General features: G+C 39.4%; 2 protein-coding genes across 3 annotated transcripts in view; one reads left to right on the forward strand and one right to left on the reverse strand.

The window, feature by feature from the left end:
- The window catches only part of LOC123517990, a 34291-nt gene extending 9440 nt beyond the window's left edge, over positions 1-24851 (reverse strand). The window contains exons 1-4 of the mRNA XM_045278492.1: positions 24699-24851; positions 12753-12813; positions 9225-9313; positions 8964-9029 (exon numbers count right to left, since the gene is read on the reverse strand). Coding sequence (XP_045134427.1) covers positions 8964-9029; positions 9225-9313; positions 12753-12813; positions 24699-24765 — 283 coding nt within the window. The 5' untranslated portion in view covers positions 24766-24851. The remainder of the gene's footprint in view (positions 1-8963; positions 9030-9224; positions 9314-12752; positions 12814-24698) is intronic.
- The window catches only part of LOC123517958 (gamma-tubulin complex component 4-like), a 153945-nt gene that overhangs the window by 90812 nt on the left and 35982 nt on the right, over positions 1-27151 (forward strand). The gene's annotated exons all lie outside the window — the stretch shown is intronic.

Genomic DNA, 27151 nt, shown 5'->3' on the forward strand with positions numbered 1-27151 from the left:
ACTGGAGCGTATTCAGAAACGCTTTACTCTCACACTACGATTAAACGATTTCGGTCACACTAAAGCGTTTTAGAATGAGGTTCATTGTCTCCTAGGGAAAATTAATCAAACTTCCTGTCCTTGCATCACACCGTCCGCTTTAACACAGCCCCTTCCAGTACGGTAAGTTTCATTTTTATTCTTTAAATCGTTTAATCTATTCACTTCAGACGTTTTGGTTTTCCTTAGAAAATTGAATCACGACGAAACGTATTATTTGTCCTCAGAGGAGGCAGTGAGAGGGAACGTGTGTGTGTGTGTGTGTGTGTGTGTGTGTGTGTGTGTGTGTGTGTGTGTGTGTGTGTGTGTGTGTGTGTGTGTGTGTGTTTATTGGATTCAGTCGTAATTGGGGACTGATTTATTTATTTACAGGTGTGATAGGCGCATTACAGCCGAGCCTTAATTAATTTGGGCGTAAATGATGGCACTAATACAGGTGTGTCGCAGCCTGACGCACTCAAACCGGATGATGAGCTGCTCTGCTTATCATGGTAGGTGGATGCTTTGTGTGTGTGTGTGTGTGTGTGTGTGTGTGTGTGTAGCGCTGAGCCGTTTATGCTGTTATTCTGTACCTAAGTGTGAGAAGAGATTACGTAAGTTCTGCTGGAATGGCCTGGATTGGACAGGTAGTCGATGAAAATGAGTAGGGAAGACTGGGTGTGACATTAAATCTGTAGTAGAATCATGGAGGTTAATGTTGGTGTTAGTGGTGGTTGTGGTGATGATCGTGATAGTGGTGGTGGTGAAGATGGTGTTTAGTTATACCCAGTGAATATTTTATGGCTGTGTTGAATGATGGCCAGCGTCTGATGCAAAGAGAGATGGAGGGAAAGCGAGGCAGAAAACCTTGAAACTAAGAATTAGGCAAAAAAGTTTGTAGAGGTCTTTGTTCAGCGGTGGACTTGTGAATATAAGAAAAAAATCTTGTGGAAGTGGAAACACTTTCCTTCACAGCTAGTTTTAGTTCTGCAGACGTGAGCGACTTGGCCACTGTGTAAGGGGTTTCTAGAGGAAGCCACCCGTGACGTGTTTTACAAGCCTTCTCCTATTGCCATCTTTTATTCTAATTCAGACTTCTGTCTAAATCCAGTTTTTGCATGGGACAGAAATCGAACTTTAAAGCTTGGTTTTTCTTATTTAGGTTACAGTACTTTTTTTTTAAAGACTAGGGTATGAAATTATCTAAAATGTTGTAAATGATTAATGGAAAAATTATCTTGCAATGATTAAGAATGTCAAAATGATGCGTAGGTAATTAAAGTAAAAATAATCATTTTCTTTTCAAACAGGAAACAGCGCAGTGTGCGATGCATTATTGCCTCGAAATGTAATTACGCAATTAGTTAGAACGTCAGCCATTTGTTTTATTCATATAAATATTCCAGAGCACCAGAGAGAGTTTTCGTGACAGTTCTCACCACGTTGCTGTAGTCACTTGATATCAGCATAATGACCACATGCTTTATTAGTAATGCTGAATAATATTTTATCAGTTTTTTTTCTTTTTTTTTTCGTTATACATTAAACCAAATTTCAAAGTGCACTTAAGTAAGGAATGTGCATCTTTGAGTAATAGTATCGTAAATGTCCAGAATAATTTAAGTAACAGTCGATCGGAGGATTGGACATGAAAGTGTAGAATCCTTACTAAACTATTACGAGGATGATACAAACACTTGAAAACTCCAGCAACATCCACAAGAGATTATTGGCTACAAGTTATTAAATACAATGCAGCACTGAAACGTTTGAGGATAGGAACTTAATATTTAATCCTCTGGTAAGCTGACAGTCTCCTTAATCACCTTTCGGAATCTGACTATATAGACGCTTAGCAAATCAGAGGAATTGGGACTGAGGAGGAATTGCCAAACACAGTGGAAGTACGTGCAATATGTCACTGGAGCTTTGACCATGAGCATGAGTATCCCGCCATGAAGGTTGGTGCGGGCAGATAGGTGCCTCGCGTGTGGGGAGACAAAGCGTGGTCGTGATGGTGCTACATTGTGGGAATCAAATTGGTTGCCTCTGTTCAGCTCGGGTTCTCTTCTTTCCTGCATATTGAGAGGACAGGATGGCGTGTGTGTGTGTGTGTGTGTGTGTGTGTGTGTGTGTGTGTGTGTGTGTGTTGGGGGCGTATATGGTGATGTTGCAAGCAGAACAACTTGTATTTTAGTACAGGATTGTCCACTATCCCGGTACATTAGAGACATTCATGATTTCACGACTTTGGAAGAATTATTTTCAGACACCTTCTAATAAAATGTGACCTGGTAAATCATTCACAATATACTGTCATTTTTTTTTTTTTTTTTTACGAATATGAAAATCACGAATGTTTATGTACGTATGTAGCGCTCGTGTGTGTTTCACTGTATGATCTGCTGCAGTCTCTGACGAGACAGCCAGACGTTACCCTACGGAACGAGCTCAGCTCATTATTTCCGATCTTGGGATAGGCCTGAGACCAGGCACACACCGCACACCGGGACAACAAGGTCACAACTCCTCGATTTACATCCCGTACCTACTCACTGCTAGGTGAACAGGGGCTACACGTGAAAGGAGACACACCCAAATATCTCCACCCGGCCGGGGAATGAACCCGGTCCTCTGGCTTGTGAAGCCAGCCAGAGGACCGAGGTTCGATTCCCGTGTGTGTGTGTGTGTGTGTGTGTGTGTGTGTGTGTGTGTGTGTCACTAATAATCATCTCTTTATCTTGAGAAATGTGCCACAAATAAAGATGACACAGTTGTCCGTAGTTGATTCCTCAAATGAAATAGTCTGATGAAGACTGTTACCTATTTCCGGTTTAGCTGCGCCATTAGGAAGAGTCATTTGTCTGATTGCGTGTAGACCTGTAGACCATCACTAACTGCCAACACGATGGTGAATGACGTTTTTAGATAAAGATAGACAGATAGATAGATGAATATATGGATAGATAGACACATTCTTCTGTCCATATCCTGTGGTTTTTTACTGGGCTTTTGACAAATAGGTTCTTTATGCCTCAATGCTGACTGACATTTTTTTTTTTTTTATTATCATTTGTACGGGCAACAAAATTTATCCCAACATCGCGTGCATGCCTTCACTGCTCACACCCTCCCATGACACTGTGTCCTTCATGCCACTCAGCCTGTTTCGCCCGAACACACACACACACACACACACACACACACACACACACACACACACACACACACACACACACACACACACACACACACACACCAGAAATTTGATTGCCCACTTTTCTCTCTTTTTTTTTTTTTTTTTTACACTTCTCTGACTTTGGGAGGAGGATATATTTTTTTTCTTTTTTTTTTTTTTGCCCCACTTTCTGACTTTGGGGAGTCTCTTAGATATGTGAAACACACACACACACACACACACACACACACACACACACACACACACACACACACACACACACACACACACACACACACACACACACACCTACACGTAACAATAACTTACTCCCAGTGAGATCTAATAGCACTAGTTCAGGGGTAGCTGTGAACCTTCCATTAAAGCTAGTTGTGATCTCGCTGAATGTTTCCCTTTGTGTCTCACAACTCAAGGGGGCAGTCACAGCCTACCCTCTAATGACAACTCTCCTTCTTCACACGAAACTACATGCACTTACCACACATATACCTTCACTCCAAATCAAAATTTAAAAGAAAAATGAGACCAGAAATAAATGCCTCGGAGTCCCCCATCTGGGGAGGGGACCAAAAATGTCCCCAGGTCGGACACCTCTCCTGTTGAAGACCACAAATGCCTTGACACCTCCCTCAACTTTTTCTACATTAACTTCTGCAACATTCGCGGTCTTAGATCTAATTTTCAATCTGTGGAACATCACCTCTCCTCTACTAAACCTCATCTTCTTTTCCTCACCGAAACACAGCTGTCTGAGGCAACTGACAGTAGCCCTTCTCTGTTCCTCCTACTTTCTCTATTCTCATTTTCATTCCAAAGCTGAATGTTGCGTCTATGTGCGCAACGACTTAACTTGCTCTCGTGCCCACGCTCTTGAGTTTTCCGAATTTTCCACCATCTGGCTACGACTTAACAGTCACTCTCAAACTAAATTCATCTGTGCTGTTTATCTCTCCCTAACTCTTCTGACTATAGTAAATTCTTCGACTACTTAACTTCTAAAGTGGAGCACATTCTGTCCCTCTACCCTTTCGCTGAGATTTCCATTCTTGGAGATTTCAATGTTCACCACCAGCTTTGGCTTTCCTCTCCCTTCACTGACCACCCTGGTGAACTAGCCTTCAACTTTGCTATCCTCCATGACCTAGAGCAACTGGTGCATCACCCTACTCGTATTCCTGACCGTCTTGGAGACACGCCCAACATTCTTGATTTCTTCCTCACCTCTAAACCTTCTGCTTATGCTGTCACCCTTTCATCTCCGTTGGGCTCCTCCGATCACAATCTCATTTCTGTATCTTGTCCTATTTCTCCAATCTCTCTGCAGGATCCTCCAGAGCGAAGGTGCCTCTGGCGTTTTGCCTCTGCAAGTTGGGGGACCTGAGGAGGTATTATGCTGATTTTCCCTGGAATGATTATTGCTTCCGTGTCAGAGACCCATCTCTTTGTGCTGAACGCATAACAGAGGTGTTAGTGTCTGGCATGGAGGCGTACATTCCTCATTCTTTTTCTCAACCTAAACCTTCTAAACCTTCGTTTAACTCAGCCTGTTCTCGTGCTATACATGATAGAGAGGTTGCCCACAAAAGGTACTTGAGCCTTCCATCTCCTGAATCTCATGCACTTTATATCTCTGCCCGGAATCATGCCAAGTCTGTTCTTCAACTTGCCAAACACTCTTTCATAAATAGAAAATGTCAAAATCTTTCAAACTCAAACTCTCCTCGTGACTTCTGGCATCTAGCCAAAAACATCTCAAATAACTTCACTTCTTCATCTTTCCCTCCTTTATTTCATCCTGATGGCACCACTGCCATCTCTTCTGTCTCTAAAGCTGAACTCTTTTCTCAAACCTTTGCTCACAACTCCACCTTGGACGATTCTGGGCTTGTCCTTCCCTCTCCTCCTCCCTCTGACTATTTCATGTCTACAATCAAAATTCTTCGTAATGATGTTTTCCATGCCCTTGCTGGCCTAAACCCTCGGAAGGCTTATGGACCTGATGGGGTCCCTCCTATTGTTCTCAAAAACTGTGCTTCTGTGCTTGCACCTTGCCTGGCCAAACTCTTCCAACTTTGTCTATCGACTTCTACCTTTCCTTCCTGCTGGAAGTTCGCCTACATTCAGCCTGTTCCTAAAAGGGTGACCGTTCTAACCCCTCAAACTACCGTCCTATAGCTTTAATCTCTTGCTTGTCTAAAGTTTTTAATCTATCCTGAATAGGAAGATTCTCAAACATCTGTCACTTCACAATCTTCTGTCTGATCGCCAGTATGGCTTCCGTCAAGGTCGCTCTACTGGTGATCTTCTGGCTTTCCTTACTGAGTCTTGGTCATCCTCTTTTAGAGATTTCGGTGAAACTTTTGCTGTTGCGTTAGACATATCAAAAGCTTTTGATAGAGTCTGGCATAAAGCTTTGATTTCAAAACTGCCCTCCTACGGCTTCTATCCTTCTCTCTGCAACTTTATCTCAAGTTTCCTTTCCGACCGCTCTATTGCTGCTGTGGTAGACGGCTACTGTTCTTCTCCTAAACCTATTAATAGTGGTGTTCCTCAGGGTTCTGTCCTGTCACCCAATCTCTTTCTATTATTCATTAATGACCTTCTTAACCAAACTTCTTGCCCTATCCACTCCTACGCTGATGATACCACCCTACATCTTTCCACGTTCTTTCAGAGACGTCCAACCCTTCAGGAAATCAACAGATCACGCGGGACGCCACGGAACGCCTGACTTCCGATCTTTCTAAGATTTCCGATTGGGGCAGAGAAAATCTAGTAGTTTTCAATGCCTCAAAACTCAATTCCTCCATCTATCAACTCGACACAACCTTCCAGACAACTATCCTCTTCTTCAATGACACTCAACTGTCTCTCCTCTTCCACAATGAATATCCTCGGTCTGTCCTTTGCTCATAATCTTAACTGGAAACTTCACATCTCATCTCTTGCTAAAACAGCTTCTATGAAATTAGGTGTTCTGAGGCGTCTCCGACAGTTTTTCTCGCCCCTCCAACTGCTTACTCTGTATAAGGGCCTTATCCGTCCCTGTATGGAGTACTCTTCGCATGTTTGGGGGGGTTCCAGTCACACAGCTTTGCTTGATAGGGTGGAATCGAAAGCTCTTCGTCTCATCAACTCCCCTCTTCTGACTAACTGTCTTCAGTCTCTTTCTCACCGCCGAAATGTTGCATCCCTTTCTATATTTTATCGCTATTTTCATGGTAACTGTTCTACTGATCTTGCTAACTGCATGCTTCCCCTCCTGCGGCCACGCTGCACAAGGCTTTCTTCTTCCTCTCATCCCTATTCTGTCCAACTCTCTAATGCAAGAATTCACCAGTACTCTCAATCATTCATCCCTTTCACTGGTAAACTCTGGAACTCCCTCCCTGCACCTGTATTTCCGAATTCCTACAACTTGTCTTCTTTTAAGAGGGAGGTATCGAGGCATTTGCTCCCCTAATTCTGGCTGACGGTTTTGGCACATTTTGCACTCTTTGGAGAGCCAGCGCTCAAGTGGGCCTTTTTTAACTTTTTTTTTTTTGCCCTTGGCTGGCCCTCTTCCCTACGTAAAAAAAAAAAAAAAAAAAAACGAGCACTAGCACATGCGAAATACAGGGCCACAGCTGCAGAAATATTCTCACTTGATATAGTACATACTACTTCTATACAATCCAGAATGTTTTCTTTTTTAATATAGTTTTCTATGAGGTGCATCATTCAAAAAATAAAGTAAAAGGGATAGGTTAATGGATGAATTTAAGGTCAAGTATACATATCTATAATTATTTTCATCATCGATGCTGTTGTCTTCCTTCCCTCTGAGCCATAAGCGTAGAGATTAAGTTATACTAACATCTTATAATGTATCGGAACACCTGAAAGTTGACTCAATGAACGAAAAGCATCACACTGCAGATTCAAACTTGAGAGCGTGGAGCGGGAGTGTTGCGAGTAAAACTGTTCTGGTGTGTTTCTTGCTATTTTCTCCTCGGATTAGTCCTTTTTCTTTCTCGTTTTCCTTCACTCCGTTTTTCTCCTCACCCTCCTCCTCGTTGTTCTTTAGAAACGAAAATTGTTAAAGGACCACCGATGTTATGGACTAATGATAACTTGCGAGAAGCCGTTAAAGACAGTAATGAAGTGAAAAGTAGACCTAACCCTTTCAGTGCTACGACGTGTTTTCATATTCATTCTGGTTAATATTTAGTAATTTTATACAGCCTCAAAAACTTATGTAGGGATTAAGATAGTGAAGATTCTGGTCATGGATCTTCTGACCTCTTAGACCCTTCCTAATATAAAAAAAAAAAAAAGTTGTCTAATTATACCCAAACTCATGGTAAAAATGCGTCTTAGTAATGAAGGCTAAAGATGAGAAATAAAGCACTTTTCTACCACGACAATATAAAAAGCAACAGATCCTTTAAAAATAGATGATGATTAATACGAAAATATTATCACAGCGAGATTATTGATTGTAGAGATATTGAAAAGTAATCGAAGTAATAGTCAAAAGGAAAAGAATGTAACAGTGTTAACTTTGATAAGGTAAATGACAAAGTACAGGAACTCAATAATGTCCTCTTCGTTATCGGTGAGAGGACTTTTAATCATTTACAAGATCTCCTTCGAGCACACTCTGATCTAACCATTTCTCACCATACCCCTGATGTTCATTCCAACCTTCCCTGTAAAACTGAGCCTGTGAACATTAAAGAAAATGTACATACTTAACTTCATACAACAATATAAGTTTTACGGAGATCATATCCTGAATGCTTTATTTATTTTTTTTTTTCTGTTTCAGCTCTATAAGAGATATTACAAATAGTGTCACTAGAGGTTCTGACTGTGTTGCCACCAGGCTGTAGAGCACTCCCCACCACCATCAATGAAGCTCACAACGCGTCCGCTTTTAAGTTTGTTCTAAGAACTTTTCTCTTTTTCGAAGATAATCATATATATAGCTTCATTATACTCTTGTATTATGTAATTAACAGCCACGTAGATAATGTAATGGAATAAAGAATCTTAAATCTGAAACTGAAATGAAAATTCTTTAAACCTGAACACTTCACTCTTCCCCTCATCCCCGTCCTCCTGTTAGGAAACACGACTCCCTTCCATTCCTCATATTTCTGCTCAATATTCTTGACGTCCGTATTTCCATTCCAGTGTCACAGACAGATTCGGGCGCGCGTCAAGCCACATGTATTCCCACGACGTGAATTCCTTTGTGGCATTTGCAGTCTCCTCGTCTTTTATTTCCCTCTATATTGTAAAACAGGTCGCATTCTTCAGTGTGTGTGTGTGTGTGTGTGTGTGTGTGTGTGTGTGTGTGTGTGTGTGTGTGTGTGTGTGTGTGTGTGTGTGTGTGTGTGTGTGTGTGTGTGCTATATATATATATGCTCGCGCGCTCGTGCACACACACACACACACACACACACACACACACACACACACACACACACACACACACACACACACACACACACACACACACACACACACACACACACACACACACACACACACACACACACACACACACACACACACACACACACACACCAACTCCAATTCAAAACCAGATAAAAAGGCAAACTAGTAACATATGATTAAATTAAAAGTCCAAACAGAACGAAACTTAATTTCTAGCAAATATTTGTGACTCTTCCAGGTGTGTGTGTGTGTGTGTGTGTGTGCATCTAGGAAGGAAACTGTAAATAGAAATGCATCTTACCTTTATGCTCCGGATTAACGACGATTGTGTTTTGTCGTATGGCGAACCTTGGGCCGTACTTGTCATCTGAAACGCAGGAGAGGAAGCAAGACTAATTATACTCTCTCTCTCTCTCTCTCTCTCTCTCTCTCTCTCTCTCTCTCTCTCTCTCTCTCTCTCTCTCTCTCTCTCTCTCTCTCTCTCTCTCTCTCTCACTGAACTTTGCACATTTGCCTTGCACGTTCCTTCCCTCTGCCACTCTTTCTCTCCTTCACCACTCACCGTATGTGGCGCAGGTCGGCCCGGAGTAGCAGGGAAGGCATTCACACGCACCGTCAACTCCGCAGCTTCCATTCAGACACTCCACTTTCCTGCAGAGAAGAAAACCATCATCACCTTTCTCTCTCTCTCTCTCTCTCTCTCTCTCTCTCTCTCTCTCTCTCTCTCTCTCTCTCTCTCTAGTTTTTTTGGGTTTTGGGATCTGCATTGTTTTTTTCTTTCTTTCTTTTCGCTCTCTCTTATCGGGACCTTTATGGAAGAGAGGAAAAGAAAGGAATGGTGTGTGTGTGTGTGTGTGTGTGTGTGTGTGTGTGTGTGTGTGTGTGTGTGTGTGTGTGTGTGTGTGTGTGTGTGTGTGTGTCTTATCGAGTGGGGAGAATGGCAAGGGAATAGAGTGAAATGCAGTAGTGAATGTGGTGATTGATTGATTTGTAGCTGTGTGTGTGTGTGTGTGTGTGTGTGTGTGTGTGTGTGTGGATGAATATATGAATGAATGGATAGTTGAATCGTTATATGGATGAAAAGAAAACAAAATCTTGAAACGAAGAAAGCAGAAAAATGGAAATAAAAGCACAAAAGTAAGAGAGATAAGAAATAAAGGGGGGGGATGGGAGGCGAAGATTAAAAAGAATAACATTCAAAAGAAAACGAATAAGTGAGACTGGATGAAGAATGTAAGAATAAATAGAATAAAAATAATGAAACCTATAAAGGAAAAGTGAAAAAGCAAATTCGTAACCCAGGAAAGAGAAGACAATAATTGAAACAAAAATCACAACAAGAAGGAAAACTCGTATAAATAAATAAAGTCATTAAAACTAAGAAAAGATAAAAGCAAAACAAAAAAATAATCAAACGCTTAAGAAAAATTTAAAATTACTAACACGTTTAAATAAAGATGAAATAAAAATGAAAAACCAGAGAGGGAAAACGAAAAAGAAACAAGAGGGAGTGGTAATGATGAGGAGGTTACGCAGTCACCATCACCACCACCCCCAACTCACGCTCGCTGTTGCCTCCACACCGCACTAGCCCAGCCTCTCATATTGACCGCACAGTATCGTCTATCCCCGGGCACCAGCACAAATTGGTCTGCTGCCACGCCAGGCTCTGTGATAGTACCGTGTCGTCTCGTGGTGGAGAATCTCTTAAAGCACGGGGATGGGTGTGATAGCGGGGAGGACTGGCAGGCGGGTGTGGGCAGAAGCAGAATAGAAAGAGGAAAGAGAGAGTGTGTGACAAGAGAGGCAAGGAAGTGAACAATGTTGTGAGAAGTCTGCCATTATCGCTATTAGTGAGATATAAAAGATATATTAGAAAGATGGACTGGAAAGAGGATGTAGGACAGTGGAAAGAGAGAGAGAGAGAGAGAGAGAGAGAGAGAGAGAGAGAGAGAGAGAGAGAGACGAGTATATAAGGGAGTGACTAGTCCAGAGAGACTGTTATTGATGAAAGATAAATGATATATCAGAGAAACTGAAAGAGATGGAGGAGAGGAAAAAAGACTGAACAAAAGTCATGATGACGTTGAAATGGGACGTCCTGCGTGACCGCTAATAGTGAAAGATTGAAGACATATTAGAAAGATAAAAGAAAACATTGGTAAAGAAAAGACTAAAAAGTTAAAAGCAGTGAACAGTGGAATATAACGCTGGCTGGGGACATTGAGTGGATGAAAAAAAAGAAGGAATGAGGAATAAAGACAGGATGATGGAGAAAAGAATGATGATGATGGAATGAATAGTATAGTTACCATTACCATTGGATATTATTACATCAGTATTAAATCAAGTATATACCACCACTATTACTATCACTACTGTTACTGATGCTACTATACTATACTACTATTGATAGTCATAGTTTAAGTGGTGACGGGACCTAGTAGCAGAGAACGACGACTAAGAGTAAGAACAGTAGAAGAATGATAACTACTACATCACTGGGAGGTTAACCCCTTCAGTACCATGACTCGTTTTTCTATTCATTCTGGTTACTATTTGGTGATTCTATACAGCTTCAGAAACTCATGTAGGGATTGAAGATAGTGAAGGCTGTGGCCATTAATCTTCTGACCTCCATAGACCTTTCTTAATATCAATAAAATCGTCTAATCATATCCAAAACTCAAAGTAGAAATGCGTTCTAGTATTGAAGGGGTTAAAGAATCAATCCACCACCACCACCACCAACATTACCACTACCACTGACAACACTGACACCTACGATAAACGACATCACTGCACAAAAGAATGGCGGTCACTCCCCACCTCTAATTAACACGTGTCTTCGATCATATATCACACAGTATCCATCACCATCACTACCAGCAAACACTCCCTCCCCCTATACCGCCCACAGTCCCCACACCCATTCCTGCCACCACCACCAATATCCCCGCGGCCCACCAACACCACCACCACCGCCACCACTATTACTACCACCATACCAGCGAGAGCAACAACACGTAAAATTCATCGCCACTATTAACACCACTACTATGACTGTTGTTGTTACTACCACCACAACCTCCACTATCACTACAATTACACCGCTCCGTTACACACACACACACACACACACACACACACACACACACACACACAAATAATAATACTTCACACTTTAATACTTCCACCACCACCACTACCATTACAATCCTCGTCCAGTCCAGCTATCGGCCCACAAACACCACACCCATCAAACCAAAGGCAGTTTCGGAGTTCAGATCTGTTAACAATCTCGGTCCCTCGATACACACACACACACACACACACACACACACACACACACACACACACACACACACACACACACACACACACACCCATTTCACAGCTATTCTCTCTCTCTCTCTCTCTCTCTCTCTCTCTCTCTCTCTCTCTCTCTCTCTCTCTCTCTCTCTCTCTCTCTTCTCTCGTAAGTTTCCTACGTGTAGCAGACGCAGGCACCTCAAGGGGACAACATGCTCATTAACCAGATGTCTGACGCGAGGCCCACGCTGGCTCGCACTGGCTCGCATGGGAGGAGATTTTATTGTTGTCTTCCGCATTAACCTTCACTTGTATGAGAATTCTCGCTGGTAATGAGAGGCTGAGGCGCTCATAATGTGCATCTGGAACAGGGAGGCTGCAGATGACTTAAACAGAATCTCTCTCTCTCTCTCTCTCTCTCTCTCTCTCTCTCTCTCTCTCTCTCTCTCTCTCTCTCTCTCTCTCTCTCTCTCTCTCTCTCTCATATTTATGACGTGGGATTTGTTATGTACATAGTAGTTGTTGTTTTGATGTTGTTGTTATTAATTTTGTCTTTGTTGTTGTTCATGTAGTTGTTGCTACTGTTGTTATTATTGTTGTTGCTGTTGTTGCCGCAATAGTAGGAGGAGATGGATAAAAAGGTGGACAAAGACAAGGAGGAAGAGGAAGATAAGGAGGAGGAGGAGGAGGAGAAGAAGGAGGAAAATAAGGAAGAGGAGAAGGAGAAGGAGGAGTAAAAAGAAAAAAATAATGAAAAGGGAATGAAAAAACAACTTACTTCACGCAGTTCTCACCCACGCAGTTAGGAATTCGTTGCTCACAGTCGCTCCAGACTTGACCTGGAAGAGAAGAAAAAGGACAATGGAAACCAAAGATTAAATCAGAACAGAGCCTGAAAAAGGAAGACTGATGAAAAATACGTGATCAGATCTTCACACCATATTCTAAAAAAAAAAAAAAAATGGGACATGAAGTGAGGGCCTGCCTTTCTTTTTTCCGTTCCTGCTATGCTCTTTACGTTCAAGTTTGCATTAGCATACAGTCGAGTAACGTGGGTGGTAAATTTGAGCCTCCTGATTTTATTATATGCATCGAACTACTTCTGACTTGACAACCTGTGTGACTCACTGTTTGTTGTGGTAGTTATCATAAAAAAAACGGTCATTACTATCCATTATCATCACCGTTAATCTATAGTCCGACTCTCCTTGGTAAAAGATTAATAAGTGAATGAAATTAAATAAGTAAATATGAAAACTACTTCATTATTACACCGTGAAAGCCTGACGGCGGGGTACACTGCCATTTGCTTTACGTATATCATACCGTCAGTGATACGTTACAAATACCTTATTGAAAAACAAAACGTGTAATATATACCTCGAAACATCGAAAAAGAAATTCACTTTTCAACAGATATAGATACAGAAATTAAGAATCATTCAGGGTTTCAACAGATAGAATGGCGTTAATAAGCTCTTAAAAAGATCATCTATGGAAACAAAGCACGTAGAAAATAGAAAGAAAAAACAAAGAAGTTTCAAACAAAAAGTGGATGGAGCTGAAAATGAGGCAATAAACCCCAACTCACAACAGTGATTAAGGAAGTTTCAGGGAAAACAAGGAGGAGCGAGCTGAAGCAGAAGACTGACTAACTGGGCGCTGAGGGGCTGTAGGGCTGTAGGAGGAACACAGAGAAAGACCAGTCAAGATGCGAAGCGATGAGACTGGAAAGTTTGCAGGAAACACGAGTACTTAGCAGAGATTGGTGTTATGCTGTGACTCATAAAGAGAATGCTGGGGAGTCTTTCGTTTGGAGATAACTTGTGCTGATATATATATATATATATATATATATATATATATATATATATATATATATATATATATATATATATATATATATATATATATATATATATATATATATATATATATATATATATATATATATATATATATATATATATATATATATATATATATATATATATATATATATATATATATATATATATATATATATATATATATATATATATATATATATATATATATATATATATATATATATATATATATATATATATATATATATATATATATATATATATATATATATATATATATATTGCATCTTTGCGAAATCTTTTTTGGGTTCTACGGCCACCTCGAAGCATTGCACTGGCTAGAAATTGCAAAATCCATTCTTTTTATCACCTCCTTTCTTTCAGATGATTATACAGATTTCATACATTGGTTTTAGTGCTATGAATCCCTGCATATCGTGATGAAAGGATCAGTGAAGATGCCCGACAGCACTATTTATAAAATCTCTAAAGTGCCGTGATATTCCTTTTATCAAAGTTTTCAAGTCATAAGGAGGAATAATAGATAAGAGTCTCAGATTACCAGTGAAAGAGATGAAAGTATAAAGATAATGGTTGACACTTGTATTGGTAAGGTGTACTGAATAAGAGAGAGAGAGAGACAGAGACCTCTTACCTTGGATTCGAACCTGAGGCGTCCCAACTGTGAATTGAGCGGGATAACCATTGCGCTATCAGGACGTGTGTGTGTGTGTGTGTGTGTGTGTGTGTGTGTGTGTGTGTGTGTGTGTGTGTGTGTGTGTGAAATGTTAATAATTATAATAGTAGTAGTAATAGTAGTAGTAATAGTAGTAGTAGTAGTAGTAGTAGTAGTAGTAGTAGTAGTAGTAGTAGTAGTTTATAGTAATAATAATGATTATTAATAAAGACAATATTAATGATAATGGTAATATTAGTAATGATGATAATAATAATAATGATAATAATAATAATAATAATAATAATAATAATAATAATAATAATAATAATAATAATAATAATAATAATAATAATATTACTAATAATATTATAATAATTATGAACAGTATATTCAAATAGCACTCAGTTGCTGAAACATAAATAGAAGCAATGAAAAATTCAATGAATATTTAAAGGAAAATCTGTAAAAGTTAATGAAATAAAAGCATACGAAAAATATAGAACTTGAGCTGTGCATGTGCTTGTGGGAATGGTGTGCCAAAGAAGAAAGAAAGAAAGAGAGAGAGAGAGAGAGAGAGAGAGAGAGAGAGAGAGAGAGAGTAACGATATTGCCGATCATAAAATGGAATTCTCTCTTAATTGCCTTGTGGTGCATGGGAATGAAAGAGAAATTAGTCGAGTGACCTTGTTTATAGATTGTCAAATTGTTTCTGTTACGCGTGCATCCCTGTGGCCATTAATATGCATATCACCCTTCACGCAATTACTTCCCTGCCCGCCCTTGCTCCTCTCACATTACCTGCGGCAAGTAAACGAAGCATTCATCTCAAACTAGCTTCCTTTCCTCTCATAATAGGTGAGACGAGGTGCGGCGAGGCGGCTGCTAGAAAGACGACGAAGGGCAGCACATAGGACTTTTATAACTGTGTATTTTGATGTCCCTTTTCCTTAAACAGCATCTTATCTCTATCTTGGCTGCTTTTAACTGGTTCTAGTCAGTCATAGGGAGGCGGTAGCGTACTGGATAAGGTGGTGAGCGTGGGATCGGGCAGACAGACGTCCATGCGTATAGGTTGGAATCCCACCACATACCGCCTTGAAACTTTGTCATATGTCGAGTGTTTAAAGTTGCCTACATGTCACCATGATACCCAGGTTCTAGGTGGTTACACGAAAGATGCGCTTGGGTGGTGATATGGGCCCTTATATGGGAACACTTTAAATAAAATTGCCGGCGCCACCAATAGGTAGAAGGTGAACAGCGCTTCCCATACTTTGCAAGTATGCCTACAGGCGCTATTGGCCATTATATAAAAGAAAAACTTCTATTAGGAGTTATTATGATTCTCAAATGTGTTTTCATGATTCTAGTGATACTCTGATTAAAATTTTGCATTGGCGGTAGGAAAACACCCACCAGAACTAGACTAATCATATCCTTGACCTTTGGAAACAGTCATGACGTAAGGACAAAGCGTTTGAGAACACAATTGCTCAGGAGATTTGTGTAGGTTAATTTGCTTTTTGCAGAATTTTTATTTTCTTATGCCCTTATGTTCTTGTTTCTCTTTTTTTCACGTTCTTAAGTCTACCTAAACAGTATACATTACTGACCGCTGTTTGTCTATCTGTATGTCTACCTGTCTTCCTCCTTGTCTGCTGACAACCTGTCCGTTTCGTTGGATATTTTTGTCTGTTAATCTTTCTATTATTGTACTGGCATGCAGTATAAGACCCTGTAAAGTTCGAAGATTATGATGAAACATCACAGGGAATCTTTTCTGATAACTAGTTCTCTCTCTCTCTCTCTCTCTCTCTCTCTCTCTCTCTCTCTCTCTCTCTCTCTCTCTCTCTCTCTCTCTCTCTCTCTCTCTCTCTCTCTCTCTCTCTCTCTCTCTCTCTCTCTCTCTCTCTCTCTCTCATTTTCCTCAACAAAGTTTGTTTGCTCTTTATTTATCCGTTGTCTTGGCAGCAATTAAAGTTAACTTTATATTTCACGTTATCTTACTCTCGCTTTATCATGTTCGGTGACGAATAAGTCAGTCGCCGCTTTCCTTCATGCAAGCTGCAGGCGTCCTGCGGGGCTGCAGTAAGTGACACAGGTCAATAGAGCGAAGAGCAGGCCTTTTGTTGGAGCTTCAGCCGAACGGACGCGGGAGGATGACATCAAGAAAAATTGCTTCGCGTTCGGCAAAAGTCCGTCCAATATTCCGGAGAGGCGATAAAAGTAATTACACTGTGTGGCCTCGAGCTTAGGAGAGATTGGCAGAGAGAACTCATTGGAGGAAATCAAGAGAGGAAGAACTCTTTATATACTATCAGTAGAGGAGAGGACGTCTTAGAAAGATGTAGAGATGGGAAAGCACCTTGTAGATCAATATAGGACATAGTTTAATGGAGATGGTCAGTAAAGGAAAGAATACCTAAGGGAAGGTCTGCGGGGGTGGAACTTGTACTGAATTAGATTTACAGAGAGAAGAAGATACTGAAGAACATTTTCAGATGGGAGAACACACTGGACACGAGCAGTAAAAGGAAAACAAAATGATGTCGAAGAATTTCCAAAAATCTGCGGTAAACTTTCATCTCCAGATAGGTTCAGGAAAGGTAGGATCAAAAAGCTACGTCGCTATAAACGTTTGGCCGCCACAAATTCAGACGATAAGCAATAATGTACTTAATCTAACTCCTCTGATCACTTCAGTACACAAGTGTGCTCATTACACCAAGATAGAATTGAAAAATTGAAAAAAGTCTGTGGGTTATTTCACAGCGCAAGTGTTGGATACGAAATAGCTCAAAGAGTTTCGTCTGCTTGAAATGGCGCCAACTTAAGGAACACAAAACAAATGCAAATACAAATGGGCGGCTTTAAGATGTTCTCAGACCGAAACAAGAGAAAACTGTGATGCTATCGGCTGTTTATTACGAGCGCTCTTCTGCCTCGAACCGCTTGGTATTTACCAACATAAATACCGCAGATGTAAGAAATATAGAACAAAGCACTGACCTTCACTACAGATCAATAATGCCCTCACCAGCCCGAAGAATAACACATAGAATTAAATGAAAACGCACAATAACGTAATGCAAGTATCAGTATGCAGGAAAACGAAATAAAAACAAAAAAACACATGTACACGACATAAATCAAACAAATCCAGTAGAACCATGCAAAAACATCAAATCACACAAGAAAACACCAATTTAAAGAGGCTATGTAACTCAACATATCAATTAAGACACTTGAGGTACACGGGCGAAAAGTAGACGAATGAGACATCAGAATAAACAACAAGCCTGCCTTGTCCTTGTCACAGCTGTATCTTATTGACTGGTAATAGTAGCAACAGTAGTAGCAGCAGCTTTAATAGTATTGATAATAATAAGAAGAGGAGGAGGAGGAGGAGAAGGGCGTAGAGAGAGAGAGAGAGAGAGAGAGAGAGAGAGAGAGAGAGAGAGAGAGAGAGAGAGAACAAGTGAAGGAGGTGGAAGCAAGGAAGCGACGTCACTGTGATTGAGAAGAAGTAAGACAGGTTAATGTACTGAAGAGAGAGTAGCGTGACAGGTGAGTATACCTTAGGGAAGACAGAAGGACAGGTGAGCCAGGGAGAGAGAGAGAGAGAGAGAGAGAGAGAGAGAGAGAGAGAGAGAGAGAGAGAGAGAGAGAGAAAGGGGTTATTATGTTCTATCCACTTGAAATTAGTCACACAACAAAAAGATACTAATCATAAACAAAAACCACATGATATCCCTATCTTAAAATTGTCTTTACCTACGAAACAATTATCTCTCTCTCTCTCTCTCTCTCTCTCTCTCTCTCTCTCTCTCTCTCTCTCTCTCTCTCACACACACACACACACACACACACACACACACACACACACACACACACACACACACACACACACACACACACACACACACACACAAACATTGGTGCAAAAAGAATTATCCACATCTATATCCAATGAAATTTATTGAGCGCAGAATTCTAACTGACTGGTGCAGTGTGTCAGAGAGGGATGTTGCACGCTTGTAGGTCTGCCTGGCGGCCACATGCAGGCCTGTCGTTGAGGTGTCACTTCCAAATCTGAATCGTATAGTTCGACTTTTCGTTCACGTTTGTTTGTTTTTTTTTTTTTTTGTCGTATCCTAACCTTTTTTGTGTGCTTTTAGCGTTGATTCCTTTCTCTTTTAGGTTCTTACTTAAGCCTTAGGTAGCTAGTAATTAGTAGTAGTAATAGTAGTAGTAGTAGTTGTTGTTGTTGTTGTTGTGTTTGTTGTTGTTGTTGTAGTAGTAATAGTTTTTTTTAAATAGTTTATAGTAGTAGTAGTAGTTTTTTGTAGTACTTTATACTAGTAGTAGTAGTAGTAGTAGTAGTAGTAGTAGTAGTAGTAGTAGTAGTAGTAGTAGTAGTAGTAGTAGTAGTAGTAGTAGTAGTAGTAATAGTAGTAGTTGTTGTTGTTGTTGTAGTAGTAGTAGTAGTAGTAGTAGTAGTAGTAGTAGTAGTAGTAGTTTTCAGTAGTAATTTATAGTAGTAGTAGTAGTAGTAGTAGTAGTAGTAGTAGTGGTAGTGGTAATAATAGTAGTAGTAGTGTTAGTAATAGTAGTAGTAGTAGTAGTAGTAGTAGTAGTAGTAGTTTATAGTAGTAGTTTAAATAGTAGTACTAGTAGTAGTAGTAGTACTAGTAATTTATAGTAGTAATTTATAGTATTAGTACTAGTAGTAGCAGTAGCAGCAGCAGCAGCAGTAGTAGTAGTAGTAGTAGTAGTAGTAGTAGTAGTAGTAGTAGTGGAGGTGATCTTTTTAACAGCTTTCACTGGAGGCAGTAGAATCTTTATGGGTTTAGTTATCTTCTAAGTTTTGTGTATTTTGTTCCTCTTTGTTGTCCAGATTTGGTTATGTCGATTTTTTTCCTTTTTCTCTTTGCTTTCATTTTCTTTTTTTGTGATAAAGGAACGAATGCAATTGTATTTGAAAACACTAAATTGACCAGAAACATATCAAAGAAAACTTAGATACAAATTTCAATAACTGTATACAAAGATAAATCACTTTGGGTAGCATATATATATATACTACTTAAGTATACATAAATATAGAATAGTGGACTATATTGCATATACATAAAGCTAGAATTATGTTTATTTGAAAGACTGCTGTATTATTTACCAACAACATTTTTCGTTTTGATTTTTATATGATTTTCAAAACAGAGTATAGGGACGTTATATCCTGCATGGAAATGTAGTGCATACAAAAAAATGTGACAGGAATAATATTTCTATTTTGATATATATTTTTCTAATTCATTCAGTGTAGGCAGGAAATTTATATGAACCAGAACAGCATTTCAAATGTTGTGCTTTAGATCACCAAAAGAGTGTTGAGAAAGTGTTAAGTGTGGATTGGTTACACCGACACACGCATTCACGATCACAGGTGCAGGATAGTCATGTGGTAGTTATGATGTGCTGCTTTCTCTGTTGATAGACTTGAACATGCAGATTATAATGTGTAGTGTATTTAGATCAATGATATTTAAGATGATATGTTCTTTAGAAAGCGACTGAGTGTATGTAATGTAGTCAATGTTTGTAATATTTATTTTTCTTTCTTTTTCTGTAATCTGAACAAAAGTGGTAGATAGATGGGATATGTCCTTTACCAGATGAGTGTACAACAGAGCACATGTGGCAGTACATAACAAGCATTAAGTGTCTTTGGTATGAGATTTGACAAAAAAGAAAGAAAAAATAAACATCCTTTTTGAGATATCAGTTGTTTAGTTGTTTTTTCTGCACTCCGTCTTTGTTTCTGCGTCTCTCTCTCTCTCTCTCTCTCTCTCTCTCTCTCTCTCTCTCTCTCTCTCTCTCTCTCTCTCTCTCTCTCTCTCTCTCTCTCTCTCTCTCTCTCTCTCTCTCTCTCTCTCTCTCTCTCTCTCTCTCTCTCTCTCTCTCTCTCTCTCTCTCTCTCTCTCTCTCTCTCTCTCTCTCTCTCTCTCTCTCTCTCTCTCTCTCTCTCGTCAAGACAGCCAGGTAATATGAGGGCCAAGATTACCTCGTCAGCCGCTCCAGCTGTCACCTAATGATTTATGCTAATATGATTAAGCCACACGTCTTCATCATCGTAAGGACCTCACTTCTCCAACAGATTCAATAAACATCCCAATGTTAGCCCGTTCTTTTAGTGTGTGTGTTATCATAATTGTTAATATTCATTTGATTTAATTTTATCTTTTTATTTATTTTTTATACTTGTTTTTTTCATTTTCTTGTTATTTTTATTTCTATTAATTTGTTGACCTTTCTTTTTTTATTTATTTCTAGTTTTATTTTATTTGTTCATTGGTTAACTTATTAATTTGTTTTATTTTTATGTTTTTCCTATTTACTTATTGATCTATTATTATTATTTTTTTTTTTCAGAGAGAATCCAAGAGATTTGTTCCATGATTGGCCTGAATAAATGTTATGTTCATGTTTGGCGTCTTATCTCAACTACTTTAACAGGTTTAGGTTCCATTTAAAGTTTTTCCGTCTTTCTCTCTCTCTCTCTCTCTCTCTCTCTCTCTCTCTCTCTCTCTCTCTCTCTCTCTCTCTCTCTCTCTCTCTCTCTCTCTCTCTCTCTCTCTCTCTCTCTCTGATTTTATTGACGGTTTAACAAAGCTGTACACCACTGTTGTGAAATAACATCATGAAAACCCGACCAATCATCTCTGTGGAATTTTGATACAATCCGAAATAAACCTAAAGCTTTTCAGAATATGGCGAGAAGTCGAGCAGACATTGTATCGATCGCGGCTTGGCTTATAATCCCCTGGCCTGCTTTTAGTAATCTTGGTCGTTTACCCGTAGGAGATGAATATTATTAGGGCGGAGAGAGAGACTGTGAGCTCGTGAGGATGCTGATGCCGCATCCATCCCTCGTTGTAATACGTACTCGGGTCCCATGTTCGGAACAAGAAAAGTGGTAGAGAAAGTGTTATTTAAGAATATACGACCTTGTGTGTGTGTGTGTGTGTGTGTGTGTGTGTGTGTGTGTGTGTGTGTGTGTGTGTGTGTGTGTGTGTGTGTGTGTGTGTGTGTGTGTGTGTGTGTGTATGTGTGTGTGTGTGTGTGTGTGTGTGTCTAGGAACTATGGTGACGGATGCAACACAAGAGGAGGCGGTCACACTCACCACGCGATCCACGTTCCCATGTTCACGATCCGGAATACCTACACATTAAACGTGTGTGTGTGTGTGTGTGTGTGTGTGTGTGTGTGTGTGTGTGTGTGTGTGTGTGTGTGTGTGTGCGCGCGCGCTTTACAATTTTATCTAATGACTGTGAATTGATCAAGAAAAATTACCGTCTTGTCTGAATTTTTTTTCTTCCACAGTATATCATACCTAATCATACTACCATACTATAGCATACCATGCCTTACCATGTTCCCTGCCGCCCACATGTAATAGTGCAACACAGAATGTCTTGAAGTAAAATAACAAGGACTATGCCACTCTGAATTCTTCACAAAAAGTGCAATTTGGAGCCAATGGAGCTGAGCCAGTGAACATTCCAAATTTGTTTGACACGCTTTTCTTCTTGCAGTGTAGCTTTCTAGTGAATATTTCTTAAAAGGGACAGATTTTTTTTAATCTTACTATTTTCGCATGCCATATCGACTATTTGCTTAGTTAGTTGCATTCAAATATTGAGATGGCAAACGCGATACAGATAGAAAGACACACCGACGTTCTTGGTGATATACATGGTTATGTCTTCCAGTATCTTTCCAAGGGTTTTTTTTTTAGGCGAGTCTTCTGTATCACTTCAGTGTTTTAAAGCGTTTGGTTTATGGCGTGATGATTTTCTTTACTATTTCATTATCAGACGTTTCTTACTTTTCCAAAATATGTTTATTTCTTGTGGGCTTCATAGTGAAAAACCATTATCAGAAATTTCTCTTAAATATTTTTCCTTTTGTCAGAATCCTACGAACTGTTTGTACCGCCTCACGGGTCTCATTACACTCTCTCTCCAAACTTAATTATTTTGCATTTTCTGCACTGAATATTTAATCTGCCACTTGCGACTAAATTTCAGTGATTTTGCAAGTTCTTTTCTTTTATCTTGAATGAGTATTAATTTCTTCGATTTATCTATGTATATACCTATCTATTTATCTATCAATCTATCTATCTATTTATCTATCCATCTATCTATCTATCTGTCTATCTGGCTATTTACCTATCAGCTTCTCTCTCTCTCTCTCTCTCTCTCTCTCTCTCTCTCTCTCTCTCTCTCTCTCTCTCTCTCTCTCTCTCTCTCTCTCTCTCTCTCTCTCTCTCTCTCTCTCTCTCTCTCTCTCTCTCTCTCTCTCTCTCTCTCTCTCTCTCTCTCTCTCTATATATATCTATATATATATATATATATATATATATATCTCTATATATATATATATATATATATATATATATATATATATATATATATATATATATATATATATATATATATATATATATATATATATATATATATATATATATATATATATATATATATATATTTTTTTTCATTCATTCACTAATTCATTCATTATTTAATTGTATTTATTCACCTCGCATTTCTGCATTTTCTACAAACACATTCATTTGTCTCTCCGTTAAGGTGACATTTATGTAATTTATGTCATTTATATGTCTGTTATAATTAAAACGCGCGCGCGCTTGTGTGTGTGTGTGTGTGTGTGTGTGTGTGTGTGTGTGTGTGTGTGTGTGTGTGTGTGTGTGTGTGTGTGTTTCTTTATCAGTGAGTGGGTCTCCTGGATACCTTCCTGTGTTTACAGTCACCACCACCTTAAGGAGTAAATCAATATACCGTGTCTATTTTTTAAGCCGAGCCCTGATTCTTCTGTCCCTCCCCACATACTCTCTCTCGTTCACACCCGTCCCAAACCTATACTTAATAATCTAAATTAACCTCTGCCATGGTCATCATAGAAGTTCAGTATTTGAACCAATAATGCACTTGTCCCGATATTGTTTAGATATTTATATAGTATCTATATCTTAACTGTTACTTTCTGATAAGTTATAATATGTTTAGCGTTGATTATGTTGAATGTTTTACTGTACAGCGCTATCATTTCTACTTCCTGCAGATTCTAATCACAAATGATAACCTGAAGATACTTGTGGATGTCTTAGTGTCTGGACAGTACATAAAGTAGGCCATTGTAGCAAAACTGGTCCTTCTGTCTGTGTCTCTCTCTCTCTCTCTCTCTCTCTCTCTCTCTCTCTCTCTCTCTCTCTCTCTCTCTCTCTCTCTCTCTCTCTCTCTCTCTCTCTCTCTCTCTCTCTCTCTCTCTCTCTCTCTCTCTCTCTCTCGGTAGGGTTTCTGTTAACACTACCCATTGGTTTGTAAGATGTGTTGCCAAAAATTACGAGAGCTATCTTATTCCATAAAGGCAATGGTGCTGGCATTAAGGTGTTGGCTTTAGTAGGTTTCGCTTCAACGTGAACATTACTCTTTGTTTTATTGATCTAGAGTTCTAGACGAAGACGGAAGCGAGACCATTATTATATTCGTATTCACAAGTATAATTACTTAACAAGGTCATTCTAATTAGTAGTGTGTAAAGATTAGGATTAGTGATGGAGATCATACAAGTAATGTACGGAGAAGCAATTTCAAAAACAAGAATGGGAAAAGAAAGTACAACTCCAAATCCATAGGGAATGGTAAGATTAATAATTTAAGGGTCAAAGAAAATGCAGATACAAATGCTGCTTCATAAAACTACAAATAACATTTAAAGCCATGGACAGAAGTCGGGCAACATTTTTCATTCTTTTCCAATATGTTTCATGTTTTGTTTTGTTTACCCCAATCGTAAATTCATTGACCTACTCATAATCTATTCAGTCTAACAATAGATAAAGTCATAGCAAAGAACTGAGGAAAAGCGTTTACACAGGAGAACTGAATGTCATAACTATACGAAAGATTGAAATATTCAAGTCTCACTTGGTGCATGCATATGACAAACTAACAGGAAACGAAAGTATTGGGACAGCGCAAGTTTCACATTGTTAACACATTTCATTTAGTATTATAAACAACTAAGGGTGGGAGTATGCAGATTTCAACGAAGATTGAGCATTAAGAGAATTTGGAAAAGATAGTAATGGGCGTCTTCACTCACCACAGAGCAGCACCAGACCCAGCAGTAGGCAGTGGGCGCCCCGATGCTGATACACGCGCACTTCCATCCCTTGGCAGTCACTGAGGGAGGAGCGACACACACGTATCCTCTCTAATCTGACTCCCGGGCCAGACTGCGGGGAATCAGAAGGCCTGTCGCTGCGTGCCTTCCCTGCTTCTCTCTACTCTTTTCTTCCTCCTCTTTGTCCTCCAACTCCTCCTCTTCTCGTTTTTTTCCTCCTCCTCCGATATAAGTAATGTATACTTATATGTATCGAAGAATATTTACCACAAGAAAAATCAATCATATTAGGTCTTTTTTTTTTTTCTTCTTTTTTTCTTTGCATTTTGAGTCGAATCTCGCACTGAAAAACTCGTTCCTCCTATATCGCTAGAACAAGGCTGTTGTAACTATTTTGACCTTTGTAACAACGCCTTCAGAACACTGTTTTGAAGAATTCGTGGTCAAAGGATTATTTCAACATGAATTTCTCTTCATATTTGAATCGCAGACGCTCTACTGAGAAATAGCTGTTTCACAATAGAAATTATTCCTATGTAATACTACCACAGGTGGCTCATGCAGCAGGCAGTGACTATGATGGCCAAGAGCTTGGAACCGTTGCCAATGAAAGAGTCTCTCTCTCTCTCTCTCTCGTGTGTGTGTGTGTGTGTGTGTATTTCACTGTTTGTTTGTTTGATTTGCTGCAGTCTCTGACGAGACAGCCAGACGTTACCCTACGGAACGAGCTCAGAGCTCATTATTTCCGATCTTCGGATAGGCCTGAGACCAGGCACACACCACACACCGGGACAACAAGGTCACAACTCCTCGATTTACATTCCGTACCTATTCACTGCTAGGTGAACAAGGGCTACACGTGAAAGGAGACTCACCCAAATATCTCCACCCGGCCGGGGAATCGAACCCCGGTCCTCTGGCTTGTGAAGCCAGCACTCTAATCACTGAGCTACCGGGCGTGTGTGTGTGTGTGTGTGTGTGTCTGTGTGTGTGTGTGAATATTCTTTGAGGATACATGTATATAAGCTGTGAAGTTTTAAGTTTTTAATTTATCAGAGAGTAAAATAACGGATTTGGTGATCTCGAGAGTGAGTGAGGAGGGACGCAGGCTTATTCTGACCTTGAATCTGCCTGGTACTGAGTAAGATAAGCCAAATTAGATTTCCATCTATGGAGATGCATCTACCTTAAAATGATGAAACAGTTAAATGGAAATGGATTTTTCTGGAGAAAGTTAACACATCCTCGGTTATTGTTGTTGTTCATTCGGATCTTGGCTTATTTTTTGGTAACTAAGGCCGAATTGGACACTATGTTATCCTAATCAACCAGGACTGAATGAGCCAAGGTTTGAATAAGCCTGTCTCCACACCTATGCAGACTTTAGTCAAATCTTTGAAACAGTTCCCCTCTCCCTTCACACACACATCTCTTAAGAAGAAAAAGGGAAGGGCAGGACTAAGGATACTATCATCCTTTTGTACCTCCATCGGCACTATAATGATAGAAATACGCACACCGTGCCTCCTGTTAGTGGCGATAAGGCACTCTTTTGTCTTTTATTCTCTTTCACACACTCAGTGCGTTCTCTAGAAAAACTTAAAAACACTCTCAGCCACACGACTGTAATACTCTTCCTCTCAAATTGCAGTCTGATCAGTTATTTACGTCTATTATGATTTTTTCTCTCATTTCATGAATCTACTCGTATTTCCCTTATCATTATCTCATGTTTCTTTGCTCCTTCATGTTCATACTTCCTCATTCCAATACGAAATGCTTCATTGTTTTACGATTTCTTTTTCGAACACACACATCTTATTTTATTTAAATACAATATATTTACTTTGGGTGTTATTTTAGGATTATGATGCACCATCATACTCGTCTACAACATTGGAAATATGATATGTTCATACCTTATTGAATTCTAAGAAAAATATCTCTCTGAGTTTCCGGGGAAATGCATAGTTCTTTTTTTCAGTTCTTTCCCCAGCAAATATGGAATTTTTTTTAAGAATGCCGGGTTTTCGGGTGGCAGAGATGAAAAACGCTGATGTACTAGTAAAACAAGAGATGAAATGATTGACATGACACTTTTTGGTTGGTCATGCATACTACAATGCCGGGATTTAATGATAAACAAAACCCATAAATGTAAATAGATAAACATCCCTAGATATGATCACTCTCCCAAAAAATTCCATAGACCCGATCCTAGCATAATAACGTGAACTGTATAACCTCTAGAGTCTAGAGTCTAAAATCTAGATTTTTAGAAATAACTTTTGCTTAACCTACTGGATTCTGATAAATTCTATCTTTATGAGTTCCCGTCGCATACTTTTTGTTTTTCTTTGTGTCAGTAAGATTAATTTCTGAAATCCCTGAAATTCCTGGGCGCCATTGTTATTCGGAACTGTTTCGAATCT

The sequence above is a fragment of the Portunus trituberculatus genome, chromosome 43 (assembly GCF_017591435.1).
Source record: "Portunus trituberculatus isolate SZX2019 chromosome 43, ASM1759143v1, whole genome shotgun sequence".
Taxonomy (NCBI): domain Eukaryota; kingdom Metazoa; phylum Arthropoda; class Malacostraca; order Decapoda; family Portunidae; genus Portunus; species Portunus trituberculatus.